This window comes from Dama dama, chromosome 17, assembly GCF_033118175.1.
Source record: "Dama dama isolate Ldn47 chromosome 17, ASM3311817v1, whole genome shotgun sequence".
NCBI lineage: Eukaryota > Metazoa > Chordata > Mammalia > Artiodactyla > Cervidae > Dama > Dama dama.
The window spans coordinates 20239488-20255123 of NC_083697.1; the positions used below are offsets into that span (position 1 = coordinate 20239488).

A 15636-nucleotide genomic window follows, 5' to 3' on the forward strand; every position below is an offset into this window, starting at 1 on the left:
GAAACTGGAAGTGAATCGGAAAGTTTTCATTCCTGGAGGGCAGTCATCAGAAATAGTTTTTTCTTTTTTTAAAAAAACGTGTGCCATGGATATTCTAATAAAAATACATAAACATTGAGTCAAGGACCTGTGATCTTTTTGATGCCTCAGGGGATAGGACTAGGACACATGTGATTGGTTGGCACGAAGGGGTAAGAAATTAGCTTTAGCTTCCATCCTACTGTAGCCCTGATACTTTTGATCAAAGATGATAAAATTGCTGTCACTGTTGCTAATGTTAGTTTTAGCAAACAGAGTCTAAACATGGGACATGGATGTAATAATTTTGTTATATACAAACACATAATTTGTTTATTGATGGTCAAAACAATAGACTTGTGGCTTCCAAATCCCTCTGGGTATTTGAATCACCTGGGAGGTATTCCATAATGAATGATTTCTAGGTAAGAATACCAGGCCTTTACATTTAGTGGATTTAGGGTAGACCCAAAGAATATGTATTTTGAAAGGGCACGACTGAGCGACTTCACTTTCACTTTTCACTTTCATGCACTGGAGAAGGAAATGGCAACCCACTCCAGTGTTCTTGCCTGGAGAATCCCAGGGACGGGGGAGCCTGGTGGGCTGCAGTCTATGGGGTCGCACAGAGTCGGACACGACTGAAGCGACTTAGCAGCAGCAGACATGCGTGGGAGCCCTTGTTCTACAGCAGATAACATCATATCCTCGGGCTGCAGTAACTTAGCTCCCCATCAGCAGGATGTCACTACTCTGACTGATATGACCTCTACATACATGAAGTCTGCTCACAATTATCTAATGATGCACACGAATCCTATCTTAGGGTTAGACTCTTCCCTCCCCTGGTGATGTCTGTCTCTGGGTAGAGGAGCAAGGAGGGCTACGCCCTGTTTACCATAGCCGTGAGCACAAAGAGGGGCGTGTAGGGGCTGAAGGCAGCCGCCAGCTTGCAGGCTTCAGCGGCTGACAGCAAGTGGTGGTCAAACTCCTTCAGCAGGCCCTGCAAGGGAACAGGAGGCCAAGCGTACTGTGAGAAAACAAGAGGCCAAGTGTACTGCTGACAATGATTTACCCACTAGCAAAAGACAGGCTATAAAATTCCTTTGCTTTTCTTTCAAGGTTTTGAGGGGTGCCCTGTGCCTCATCACACTCATTTCAGAACAGTGCCAAGAAAGAGTAAGTGGGTAAAGACCCCAGGGCATTGACCATCCTTTCCCCCACACCCACACACCATCCATCTCCAACTCATACCACAGAGAGAGCCTCACACGTGCCAACATTCACAGTGCCTACCCACGCAAAGTAATTCAGACAAGTTTCTTCAGAGGATCATGCAGCTCTCTGTTCACAGAACTGTGAGCGTTTCACAGTCAGATTCACTAATGCTTTATGCATTGTTCTTGGCAAAGAAGCCTTTAACGTACAATTTCATAGCAATTAAGATTCATTCATTTATTCCAGAAATATGTATTGTGCCAAGCACTGTTCTAGTCATGAAGGAGAGAGGAGACAGTGAGCCTGCAATGAGCTTATTTTCTATCAAGGGAAGGGGATCAATCAGTATACAAAATAAGTAAAATGTGTAATATTTGAGATGGCAATAAATGTTCCAGAGAAAAATACAGCAAGAAGAGGTCAAGGAGGTCCAAGGCGGAAGGGCAGTATGCAATTTTAAACAATCCTCAGAGAACTTCACTGAACAAGGAACATAACCCCTTTCCTGTGTTTTGGTCTGTCTGATAGCAAAAGCAACATTTTGCTAAGCTTCAGAGAACAAGCAGCAAGCTATATAGGTTCTTATGCTATACTGATTAGTACTGAGTACAGTTACTACTGTTGTTTTGGTATTTGAAAAAAGGCAATGTTGATGACACGATTAAAAATGTCAATTTGAGTGCAGTGCAGGAGAAGAGTCAACGTCTGTGCAATGCTCTGAACGGGTTAGAGATCTGGTTTCTGCTCCCAGTTCTCTTTCTTACTGACTATGCAGGTTGCAGAGGTCACCTAGTTTCTCTAGACCTCAGTTTACTTTCCTCTAAAATGGGAGTGACACATTCTGCTCTAACTTATGCCTAGGTAGATGTGGTGTGTGTGGATCACATACATATGTAAACACACTTTTTGAGCTATAAAGCAATAAACAAACATTCATAATCATTATTATTACAGATAGAAGCCTGGACAAGCAACTGATGTGATTTGGACAGACTGTAATTAAAGTCTTAAAGTTATTACTCTCTTACTTTGTCATTGAGAGAGTCCAAGTGTGGAAACTGAATTTCGGGATAATCTGAAAGGAAATCATGGGGTTCAAAGCATTTATCACTTTGATTTCTTTCATTCATTCATTCATCAAGTCTTTTTTCCCCCAGTACCCTCTGTAGGTCTGGTGCTGTGCTAGGTGCTGGGGTAATAAAGTCAAATGGGACAACATAGGAGCTGTTCCTCAGGCTTGTTCACATTAGTCGAAGAGGGGAGATACTGTGCTCCCTGACTCCTGAAGAGAGAACTAGCCAAGAATAACACTGACAGTTTTGGAGGTGATCACGCTCTGCACCGTAGTATTGCCAAGTAATGATTACCAGGTTAATGTCAGGATTGCTTTTAAACTTTTCATAATCTTTCTTGCTCATGGAGATGAAGATGTCTGCCAATATACCTAGTGACGTGGAAATGCCCTGTAAGGAAATACAAACAAAACACAGATGAGGAACTTACAGTCAATTCTTGCTCTCAAGTCCCAAAGTCAACGACTGGCTCTCCATATGAACCATTGTTTATTATTATCATTTGTTATTATGACTCTGAAGATACTTCTCAACTGGATGTCACTGGGTTTGAAAGACTATCATATCCTGAGGACATGGGCATAATGTAAACTCAGCTATTTCTTAGCAGGGCTTTGATCAATCGTCAACATGAACTTGTCCACAATGCTAGGTATAAAGAACTGACCCAAGCAAGAGTCCCCACCCCCAACTCCATTTGTGTTGTTAAAAGGATTGTAGGCAGCAGTGTTGCTGACACAGTTCAGGGAAATGTGTAACCCAAAGCTTCAGTTAATGAGGAGAATATTCTCACAGAGTCACAGAGGATGAGTACACCAAGGAAAGCTAATGGTGCTTCTCAATTTCTCAAATAAAGATGCTATGTAAACGACTGAGGTCTTTCCCCACTTAACCAAAGGAGAATGATTTTACAGAATGCAACTGAGCCATCCCAACTTTGTTATGCAATGAGGTAAAGGCTAAATATATAATAAAATCAATACCAGTAGAAATAAATGAATAAGTAGAAATAAATATACAAACAGATAGTTGCAAATATATAGAGAAACACTAAATGCAGGCCAGGAGTCTAGTTGTGAGTAAGGATGAGCAGGACAGAGAGGGAGCTTTTAAATGTTTCTGGTCCTATTGTTCTTTCATTCATGCTCATGCTCAGTCATGTCTGACTCTTTGTGACCCCATAAACTGTAGCCCACCAGGCTACTCTGTCCATGGGGTTTCCCAGTCAAGAATACTGGAGAGGGCTGAATTTTCTTCTTCAGGGGATCTTTCCAACCTAGGGATTGAACCTGAGTTTCCTGCATTGGCAAGTGGATTCTTTACCACTGCGCCACCAGGGAAGTCCATCCTGGTCCTATTTCCATGTTCAGTTCAGTTTAGCTCAGTCACTAGTCATGCCTGACTCTTTGCGACCCCATGGACTGCAGCATACCAGGCTTCCCTGTCTATCACCAATTCTCAGAGTCTACTCAAACTCATGTCCATTGAGTCAGTGATGCCATCCAACCATCTCATCCTCTGTCGTCCTCTTCTCCTCCTGCCTTCAGTCTTTCTCAGCATCAGGGTCTTTTCCAATGAGTCAACTCTTCACATGAGGTGGTCAAAGTATTGGAGTTTCAGCTTCAGCATCAGTCCTTCCAAAGAATAGTCAGGACTGATTTCCTTTAGGACGGACTGGTTGGATCTCCTTGCAGTCCAAGGGACTCTCAAGAGTCTTCTCCAACACCACAGTTCAAAAGCATCAATTCTTCGGCACTCAGCTTTCTTTATAGTCCAACTCTCACATCCATACATGACTACTGGAAAAACCATAGCTTTGACTAGATGGACCTTTGTTGGCAAAGTAATGTCTCTGCTTTATAACACGCTGTCTAGGTTGGTCATAACTTTCCTTCCAAGGAGTAAGCGTCTTTTAATTTCATGGCTGCAATCACCATCTGCAGTGATTTTGGAGTCCAAGAAGATAAAGTCTGTCACTGTTTCCACTGTTTCCCCACCTATTTGCCATGAAGTGATGGGACAAGATGCCATGATCTTCGTCTTCTGAATGTTGAGCTTTAAAACAATTTTTCACTCTCCTCTTTCACTTTCATCCAGAGGCTCTTTAGTTCTCCTTCGCTTTCTGCCATAAGGGTGGTGTCATCTGCATATCTGAGGTTTTGATTTCTCCCGGCAATCTTGATTCCAGCATGTGCTTCACACAGTCCAGCATTTCTCATGATGTACTCTGCATATAAGTTAAATAAGCAGGGTGACAACCTACAGCCTTGACATACTCCTCTCCCAATTTGGAACCAGTCTGTTGTCCCATGTCCAGTTCTAACTGTTGCTTCTTGACCTGCAAACAGATTTCTCAGGAGGCAGTCAGGTGGTCTGGTATTCCCATCTCTTGAAGAATTTCCCACAGTTTGCTGTGATCCACACAGTCAAAGGATTTGGCATAGTCAATAAAGTAGAAGAATCAACAAAAATATAACCAATAAAATTGATAAATGATAAACTCGATTGTGCCATAAGGTGATAACTTTCCAAAGGCAAATATAGAAAATGAGAAAATAAACAGGAGACAAATAACCTTTTTATCTGGCTGAGGAAGTGTCAGGTATCCCGTGATTGAGGCCCATATTAATTCTGCGGCTTCATACCACATCCCTGCAAAGAAGGAGATAGGACAAACTGCTAGTATCTCTGCTCTTGTGTCAGAAAATACTTTTATTTATTATTTTTTCTTTTAGAAAATACTTTTAAAAACTAACACAGAAAGATGATTTTGCATTTTGTAAGAAAATTTACAACTAGACGAGATTGACAGCAATGAGCAGATAGCAACCTGCTAGAAAAACAACAATCTGCTTTTCTCGTTGGTTTAATACAGATAATTAATTTCTCCTGTTCACAGGGAAACAGTAAGAAATATTACATATCACATGTGTGCATATGAAATATATTAATATATAAATGATTATCTCCATTATTTTCAAGATAACAATTACCATCTTCTATTTAAAAATTTCAAATACATTAGTTTGCATTTTAAAATACAGTTAAGGTCCCTCTAAGCTTTGCTAGTAAAACTCAGAAATGCCCTCCGAGGAACAAACAGGTAAGTTATCATGGTGTGTGTATGCATGCAGTCATGTCTGACTCTTTGCAGCCCCATGGACAGTATGTGGCCTGTCAGGCTCCTCTGTCCATGGGATTTTACAGGCAAGAATACTGCAGTGGGTTGCCATTCCCTACTCCAGGGATCTTCCTGACCCAGAGACTGAACTCGTGTCTCTTGCATCTCCCGCATTGGCAGGTGGATTCTTTACCACTAGCGCCATCTGGGAAGCCCAGTTGTCAGCATAGGTTTAGAATAAGAGAGTCACTTATCACATGGAGTCCTGCTGAAATGACAGCCAGATGCCAGAAATAGTACCAAGAAAAGTCACAATATAGAAACGTGAGTTTCTTTAATAAAACTCACCAGAAAACTATTTTGTTTTGTTAATGCTCATAATATTCCTGGCATCTTAAGTGTCAGTCTCTTTTTGATGAGAAAACTAAGGAAGTAGAACAATATCAACCAGATACAATGAGAAAAGCCCACAGTGGAATCTCTTAGCAAGACTTGGTAAATGAGACTTGAGAGGATGACTGTACCCAACTTCTGCAGAATTTGCCCTCTTATCTGAATGCAGACTGATTGCACCAGGACCTTGTCGCTCTCATTTCTGTACAGCCAGGTACCTACAATAAAAGAGGGGGGCAAAGAAAAACATTTTTGGCCTTGAATTATTAAAAAAACAGCCTGTTGAAATATAACTATGTACATGGAAGCCTTCATGAACACGTGTGACATGGATTCGGTAGACAATCTCTTCTCTATATAGAATAAGGTCTAAACTCCTTGCTATAACCTACAAGGCTTCACAGAAGTTGACTCCTGCCTGGTCCCCACCTCTCCCCATAACCAACTGGGCACTGCTTGTGTCCCTTACAATAGCAGCCAACTCTTGCTGATGATAAAGAATCCACCTGTCAATATAGGAGATGCAAGAGATGCGGGTTTGATCCCTGGACCGGGAAGATCCCCTGGAGTAGGAAATGGCTACCTGCTCCAGTATTCTTGCCTAGAAAGTTTTGTGGACAGAGGAGCCTGGTGAGCTACAGTCCACAGGGTCATAAACAGTCAGACACGACTGAATGTGTGCGTGTGCGCACACACACTTGCTTCACGGTATCTGAACTTGTCACTCCCAGTACCTGGGATTCTGCTCCCTCCGACTCCTACTTCAGGGCTCATCCTCAGTGGTCTTGCCTCCAAGGCTTCCCAGGTTAATTAACTACAGTGTCCCCCCAACTGTCTCGTGGTTCCTGAGAGGAGGGCAGGATCCATCCCATTCACCCAAAATTGGTTTGGATGTTGAAACTGATGATTCCACACATGCACCGAGGGGATATGAAAAGACTTAGTGCTCACATAACGAGCCTTTCTGAGGAGGGCAGGGAAGGCACCTAAGCTGCTCCGTTTGACTGAAGTGAAGGGAGTGGTGGGTGGCTTCTCTTTTTATTTTGATTTGGGTGTGGGGCTGGGGTAAAGGTTTCCACAAGCTAGGCCAAGGTTTACTGATAAATGAGCTTTAAAAAAGCTCAGTCTGTCCAGATGTGGGGCACAAGGGAAGAAGCTGGGGCCTGATAACTGCCAGTGGCCAAACATAAAAAATAGTCAGGCTCTTTATTATAATCTCTCACTATTCTCTACCACATTGACCCCCCCTTACTTTCTCCCTGGCTTTTTATCTACATGTGTATGTGTGTTGGCAAGTGCAGAAGATGGGGAATAATGCATATTGTAGGTTAGTGATGGTGGCCACAGAAGAGAGGTATGTGGTCAATATTTTTATTTCCAATTGGCTTCCCACTGGAAATGTCTACAAGTTTCAGGGAGCTTGAGACCTTATATCCAAGTATATTGAGCTTAAAAGTCAACTAGGGGACTTCCCTAGCTTCAGTGGTTAAGATACTGCACTTTCCACTGCAGCGGGCACGGGTTCAATCCCTGGTCCAGGAACTAAGATCCCACATGCCGTGTATGGCACAGCCAAAAAATAGGAATAAAAAAATTTGACTGGGAATTGTGTTCAACTTGTTGGGAAACTTGTTGGCTTAAGCGCCCAGAAATTCAGACAAGATATCTGAGGCTTAAATTACTTGTTACTCAACTATTAGGACTTCCTTCCTTTCATGTATGATTAGCTAGTCTAAGAAATCCATTTCAAAGTAAGTTTTTACTACAGTTTCTCTGTAGCCAAATACAGTTTATTTTTCAGATCACTTAAATACATAAAACTATAAGTGTATTCTCCTGAACTTACAGGGTCAATTTCCATTCACAATTCTTTTTTTTTTTTTTTTTTAGGGAGGCAACGTGCTGGACCTCAGTTTCGATGAGGAGACGGTAGTGAGTTCTCCACAATTCTTTACAAAGCTTCAGCTGAGCCTTTTCTGAAGCCCAGGGAGTTACCTACTTTCACAGCTAATGCTGATTAGGTACCACACGCCACTCCACAGGGCAATATTAGAAGACGTGGTTGTTTTGTTTTCATTTTTAATAAGAGACAATGGAAACAGAGAAGTAAACTGCTTGACCGTAGCCATTTTTTTCATCAGGGGCAGAGCCAGTTCCAGGGAGCTCTGGGAATATCCAGCGTACACTAACTACGAAGCCCTTAGGTTGCTTCTAAGCTGGAACTCCGGTAGGGACAGTGAGTGAAGGTTATGGTGAAGATACGAGAGCACCTTACCCGTTGCTCCGTTGTTGCTTATTAGACTGCTCAGGATATACTCTGCTTTTAAAAGTTTCCCTGAAAAGAAGCAACCAAATGCCACATAATCAGTTTTGAACACGTGCTTTAAATACTACTGCTGTTCATGCTCTAAGGTTAACACATTATAACAGGGAAACATCCTATTTTAAAATTTAAAATCAGTAACCACATCACACACAAAAGTGAAAAAGAAGACACAGCTTTCAGGAGTTGGTAAGACGGGAAATTATGTAGTAACTGAACCTGCGATTAGACTCACATGTATACACACATGTGTATATGTATACACACACATTCATTTATATGAATAAATAATCCATTCATACAGAGTAAGGCTTGAGAAGTATAGGCAAACCTTTCTCAGAGGCTGCATCTCTTTCTTGTGAAAACTATGCCAGGACTCTAGTCCAAAAGTACAGTTGAGTTGCCTGTGAAGTGAAGAGGACTATTTATAGAATAATTAGGGCTTCCCTGGTGGCCCAATTGGTAAAGAATCCGCCTGCAATGCAGGAGACGGCCTGCAATGTAGGAGACCCAGGTTCAATCTCTGGTCAGGAAGATCCCCTGGAGAAGGAAACAAAAAACCCGCTCCAGGATTCTTGCCTGGGAAACCCCAGGGACAGAGGAGCCTGGTGTGCTACAGTCCATGGAGTCGCAAAGAGTTGCACACAGCTTAGTGACTAAACCACCATAGAATGATCAGGAAGGAATTTTCTAGGGGGTTGGTAGAGAAGTTCTTTGTAAACTTTTCACTGACTTCATCAACACCACATAGGAGGGGCCTAACCTATGAATTCATAGGCCTAACCTAATGCATAGGCCTAACCTGTGAATGTAAGTAGGAATCGCAATCACTTATCCTTTTATCCATTTCTGCTTCCAGGTCCCTCTAAGCCCTCCATGTTCTGGCCCCTGGGACTTCTTTGACCTCATCTCTACCTTCTTTCCCTCATCCTCACTCCTACTTTGGTGATAGTGGCTTCCCGACTATCCCTTGAACTGTCAGACTTGCTCCCACGTCAGGGTCTTTGTATTTGCAATTATTTTAGTTCGGAATGTTTTTATCTTAGATATCTACAAGGCTTGCTCCCTTCTCCTTTAGGTCTTTGCTCAAATGTCACTTCACTGTCTCATAAGGTCTTCCCTGACCACCCTATTTCACAGTGCACACACAGACATATACCTGATTGTGGCAGAGTGTGTTCCAAAGGTGGTCACAACAATCTCTTCCAACCCACATGTTCTTCTGCAATGTGACCCTGCCATTCCTCCAACAAGAAGTAGAATCTAGAATTTATTTTCCTTCTCCTTGAGCCTGAACTGGCCCTGTGACCTACTGTGGACAAAGGATGTGGCAGACATGACACTGTGTACCTTTCTGGTCTGGACATTAAGAGACACCTCTGGAGTGTGGATGTTTCTCTGGAGCATAGGCTTGTACTTGGTCCACTAGGTCCCAGAAATTTCAGTACTGAATTAGTTTTCTCTTAATTACTTGGTGGGGGATTCATTGTGGGTAAATTCAGACTCCACACAGACACTTGGCACAGACTTGTTGCTATTTCTTTTTGGATGGATATATACAAACACATTACTCCCTGGCAAATAGAAGGGGAAACGGTGGAAGTAGGGACAGATATCCTCTTCTCGGCCTCCAAAATTACCTCGGACAGGGACTGCAGCCATGAAATCAGAAGACAATTGCTTCTTGGCAGGAAAAGAGATGACAAACCTAGACAGTGTGTTGAAAAGCAGAGACATTACTCTGCCGACAAAGGTCCATATAGTCAAGGCTGTGGTCTTCCCAGTGGTCAGGTATGGTTGTGAGAGCTGGAGGCATAAAGAAGGCAGAGCACCAAAGAATTGATGCCTTCAAATTGTGGTGCTGGAGAAGAATCCTGAAAGTCCCTTGGACAGCAAGGAGATCAAACTAGTCAATCTTAAGGGAGATCAACCTTAAATATTCACTGGAAGGACTGATCCTGAAGCTGAAGTTCCAGTATTTAGATCATCTGATACAAACAGACAACTCATTGGAAAAGTCTCTGATGCTGGGAAAGATTGAAGGCAAAAGGAGAAGAGGGCATCAGAGGATGAGATGGCTGGACGGCATCACCAATGCAATGAACATGAACTTGGGCAAGCTCCGGGAGATGGTGAGGGACAGAGAGGCCTGGAGTGCTGCAGTCCATGGGGTCTCAAAGAGTCTGACATGACTGGGTGACTGAACAACAACAAAATATATATATATATCTATTTGGCTTCCATCTCAGAGCTTGGGCAGAGAGGAAGCTTCCCTCCCCCACTTCTCTGGCTGGGTTAGTAGAGCTGTTCAGTTCCATTTCATAGCTGTGCAAACTTTTAAGAATTTTATGCAAATATTTCACCCCATGAAGCCCAAGGCCCTGTCCCTGCACAGGAATTAAAGCGGCAATCCCTTAGACTGTAACCAAGTGTAAATCCCTTTGGTATAGAGTCAGGAGCAGTAATCTATTATTCTGACTTTGAACATCTATCTTTTGTGCATTTAAAAAAATTTAATTTACTATATTTATGTAATGGGAGAAGATTCCGCATTCTCCATGTTGATGGAACTGTAAGTCTGACTCTTTATCTCTAACTGTGGCTTGAAAGGTTTTATCTAATTTCAGGCAAGAGTGAGCTGAGCAGGCCCAGGGCATCCTCTCTTGCCTCTGAAATCTCATGATGTTGAATACTTAGACCTTTGGAATGGATTTTGAGTGGATACCAGGAAGGCTGAGTCAAAGGGCAAAACAGGAAGACTGTGCTGTCCCCTCGTATTATTTCCTTATCCGTATAGTATCACACACACACCTCTCCTGCATCAGGGTTTCCCAAATGCTGGGGATTGAGATGCCCTTCCCCTGTACCTTCTTTGCTTTCCAGGACACCGCCCCTGCTCTAAGCCTCCCTTTCTCTCTGGGAAACCCAGCGTAGGTAGAGGCTCAAGAGATGTTTAGGGGCAGATGTTTACAAGTAAGCACCTAATCCTGAGGCTGAGTTTGTTTTCTTCAGGAACTTCTGGCAGTATCTTTGAGGAAATGACAGCTCCAACTGCTGGAGAATAGGATCTAGGACTTTTACCTTAGACATGTGATATGTGGGCAGAGAAGTGTACTGCTCATGATGGTATCAAGGCTTAACCCATCATCAGGAGAAAAGTTCTATACTACCTTGGTGAGAGGTGTGAGAACCAACCAACCAACCAACCAACCAAATAAGTGAAAAGATTATTTGCTTGTGTAAAGCAAAGCTATCAACACGCCTGCCTACCAACTTGACCTTGATTAACAAGTCACACTACAGCAAATCAGTGTATTATAAAACATGCCCTCTGTTCCAAGTTCTATTTAATGAGAACAAACATTAGAACACTGCCTGCCCACACCCAGCCCTCATTTTTGGGTGCCACCACCCTCTCACCATAGAACGTTCTGCTGACACATCATTCCATCTGATGCTGTCAGGAGGAATATTAGCAGTTAGGTTTCTCTCATACCTTAAAGATGATAAACCCCACACATTATGAAAATGTCCCCAATTATGGACATTTGAATTAAGACTTTTTTTTTTCCCTAAGTTCAACTCTGTTGACGTGGTTACTTTAGAAAACTATATAAGCAAAAAAAAAAAAAAGAAAACTATATAATAAGACCCGGGTACAATTTACACACAGCTGCAAGAACTTGAGAGTGAATGAGCTTGGGCTTTTGAAAAGTTAGCCTCCATAAGCCCATTTCTCTCATGCCCTTTTACCTCTGCCCCTCTCTGTATCCAGCAACTGTCTCATTCAGTATAGTCAGTACAGTTCCTTTTCAAAGGAAATGAAGTAGTTAAAAGATATTTTAACCTCTTCAAGTCCAGAGTTATTAAAACAATAGCAATAACTAAACTCAGTTTTAAAAATGAGCCAGTTCTGTTTCTGGGAGAGGCAACTTGCATTCTATTTTTGTCCTTTACCCTTTCAGTCTTGGAAATGAGTACAGCAGGCTACAGGTTTCTAAATCTTATGGTTATCAGTAATTTAAATAATTCAAGAATTCTATGGAAGTGAACTTTGCGGTAACACAGAGCAGGCCCCTGCCCCCACCAGCCCTCCTCTACATTACAGCCTCAGTTAGAATGTCAGCCTCATTTTCCATTTCATTCAGAGTGACAGAAGGGAAAAAAAAGATACTTTAAGGCCTAATCAGGTACTGTACCGGTGCTCCTAGTGATGGAAAAAAAAATCTCAAATTACTTCAGTGGGTTTGTCAGCTCTATTGTTAGCATAGTCAAGTGGCCCTACAGAAAGGAGACAGGAGAGCTAAGAGAAAATAGTAGAATTCTAATCTGCTTTTTAAAGGCTCTTGGTCAGAAGTATAGCAATTCAGATACCCCTGTTTGAAAGCAGCGGGACAGATTTGTTAGACGACAAAAGCTCCAATTAGTATTTTCCACCCCCTTTCACAATTTTCTCTATTGCTTTTGGCTCTGAAACCCTTTATGCCAGGGCCTTTGTGCTGGCAAGAGGCGGGTGGAAGGGCGCCGCGGCAGGCCGGCCGGCGGGAGCGCTGGAGGCGGCAAGGGGAGGCCCGCGGGCCTCGGTTCCCGCCGGCCCCGCGGAAGTCAAGGAGCCCCGGGAGCAGACGCGCCCCGGACCGGGCGCCGCCGGGACCTGGGGGGCCCGCCAGAGGACGCCTACCTGCGTGCATTGAGATTCGGGCCTGGCGGACGACCAGCTGCGGGGCGATGGGCGTCGCGGGCTGCAGCCTGTGCAGCGCTTTGGCGACCCGCAGCAGCTGGCCCGAGGCGTCGAGCCCGTACAGGAGACGGTCGCTCAGGAACACGACGGCGGCGGCCGTGGCGCAGTCCCGGGCGAGGATGGAGGCTTTCAGGGACTCCTGGGGGGAACATCCACCGGACACCATCAACGGGACCGAAAGAGCGCCCGGCAGAAGAGAGAGCAGTCTTGGGACCAGGCTAGTCTAGGTATTGCGATCTAAAGAAGAACAACAAAACCTAGATCTAGGAGAGGAAACGGTAGGCGACTGGAGCCAAAGACAGTCATCATCATCGTCGTCATCCCAGTTCATTTGTGGGAGAAACTATTTTTTATTCCATCTTCCCTATTACATTTCTAAAATTATAGGGGTGATAAAATGCATATATCCTGTTATTAAAAATCCAAACAATATCAAGTCAAAATTAAATGTGCCCCTTTGCTTCCCAATGCTCTAACTTATTTTCCCCCTGCCTCCCACCAATTTCATTCTTGTTCTTCCTGATAATGGTTTCTCAGAGATCTTTCCAGAACTTCCTCTACCCTTTTATGTATATTTAGACATTAATTGATTCCCTGCGGTGCCTTACTTTCTTCCTCCCTTTCTCCTTTTCTCCCCTTTTTCTTTCTTCTCTCTTTTCTCTCCCTTTCTTTTCCTTCCTTTCCTTCCTAAATGAAATTACACTAGACATACTGTTGTGCTATTTGGTTTCTTCAGTCATCATAACATCTAGAATAGCTTTCCACATCAGTTCATAACACCCTGCTTCACTTATTACCTACATTTTAATTAATAAGAAATACAGAATTCTAGGTAATGTTTTATATTTATATGATCATGTTTAGTGAATGAATAAAATAAGAAACAGACATGAAAGTATAACAAAGAGTGAGAAATAGAGATTTAAATGAGGCAAAGTTTTATGGAAAAACACCATATTTAGGGCTTTTAAGGTATTATACAGTGAGTGAAAGTCACTCAGTTGTGTCCGACTCTTTGCAACCCCATGGACCATACCGTCCATGGAATTCTCCAGGCCAGAATACTGGAGTGGGTAGCCTTTCCCTTCTCCAGGGGATCTTCCCAACCCAGGGATCCGACCCAGGTTTCCCACATTGCAGGCAGATTCTTTACCAGCTGAGCCACAGGGGAAGCCCAAGAATACTGGAGTGGGTAGCCTATCCCTTCTCTGGCGGACCTTCAGCCAGATTCCTTACCAACTGAGCTATCAGGGAAGCCTAAGATATTATATTAAAGGCATTATTACACTAAAGACATTAAAAGTCATACAGCTGATAACATAAATGAATTTATCACCCATTTGCTAAACTGAATCAAGTAGAATGTTTTCTGGGCTTGTTAGTTCACATATGAAGCCTAGAAAGCACTGTAAGCATTGCCCATCTTCCTAATCTTTTTATACAAACACTGCTTTCTTCATCACATAAGTACTAACATTTATTGGGCAAAACTAGGTACCAGGCACAGTGCTAAGAGCTTTATATGTATTAATTTATTTAATCATCACCAAAAATTCAAAGAGGCAGATTCTATTTAATTATCAAAATCAGTATTTTAATCATCCAATTGAATTATTTCTCCCATTCTGACTCCAAATCCTACTGGGTTGGCCAAAAATGTTCATTTGGATTTTTCCAGAACATCCTATGGAAAACCCAAATGAATGTTTTGGCCAACTCAATATTTCTTTTCATTTATACCTTGCTACCAAGAGCCACCACAATAATCCTCTTTTCAAACTAATGCATTCTTGTTAAGGCTTTTAACCTATTACTGTGTTTTTTAAGTTTAAAAAGTGATAATGTGCTCTTGTATTTGTTCTTTCGTTCTGAGTTGATCACTGTTGAAATTGTGACATTAATAGTAGTACCACTTGTTAGGGGGATATCTCTTCTCTCCTTTTGATGTTTCCTTCCATGTGCAGGGAACTCAGTTACTGTAGCACTCCTGGCCTCTTTCTACTTATTCTGCCCCAGGAGAGGGGGACGATTTTGATTGGTAAACTTGGGAAGAAACTGGGCATGCATTGCTTAGCTCCTCAGTTTTTTCTTTGGGGATCAGAGTGTCTGAAGGAAATAGGGATTCTTCTCTGCTCTTCTGTGTCAGGCCTTCTCTAGAAAACCATCCTATGTGGGGTGTTCTGCTTGGTTTGGTAATCTCTGTGACTGAATGGGGAAGTCAGCATAATTCTGGGGTTCATCTAGCAGAACCCCTTGCCCTAAAACCTAGCTGTATCTTCCAAGTTAGCCTTTGTCAGAATTAAAGGTAATATTTAATCTCTTGTCTCCCTAACTCTTTTGTTTTATTTCTTAGGAGGGTAAGAGGGTTGTTATTTATGGGATCTGCCCAAAGACCCCAATGTTAATCATTACCTAACACACCATGTGTGCTAAGTCGCTTTAGTTGTGTCCGAAACCTTTGTGACTCTTTGTGTCCAAGGGATTCTCCAGGCAAGAATACTAGAGTGCCCTCATCCAGGGGACCTTTCCCACCCAGGTATCGAACCTGCATCTCTTTAGGTCTCCTGCATAGGCAGGCAGGTTCTTTATCACGAGTGCCATCTGGGAAGTCCACCTAACACACATAACCCTTTCTAAAGGAAACTGCTCTGCCCACAGCTCCTGCCTTTGAAGCAGCAACGTTTTGTGTTGACCTTGATCCCCTCTCCCCATCTTACCACCAGCTGAAGGCTAACCTAAGAGTACCTAC

General features: G+C 42.8%; 1 protein-coding gene across 25 annotated transcripts in view; it reads right to left on the reverse strand.

Moving 5' to 3' along the window:
- Positions 1-15636, reverse strand: part of ALPK1 (alpha kinase 1) — a 117756-nt gene that overhangs the window by 10519 nt on the left and 91601 nt on the right. For 21 of the 25 annotated variants that reach the window (XM_061164181.1, XM_061164196.1, XM_061164189.1 and 18 more), the window contains 6 exons: positions 12828-13026; positions 8099-8158; positions 5955-6041; positions 4885-4961; positions 2604-2699; positions 917-1021 (listed from right to left, as the gene is read on the reverse strand). In XM_061164181.1, the coding sequence (XP_061020164.1) occupies positions 917-1021; positions 2604-2699; positions 4885-4961; positions 5955-6041; positions 8099-8158; positions 12828-13026 (624 nt within the window). The other 4 variants (XM_061164199.1, XM_061164201.1, XM_061164198.1 and 1 more) reach the window with 3 other exon arrangements.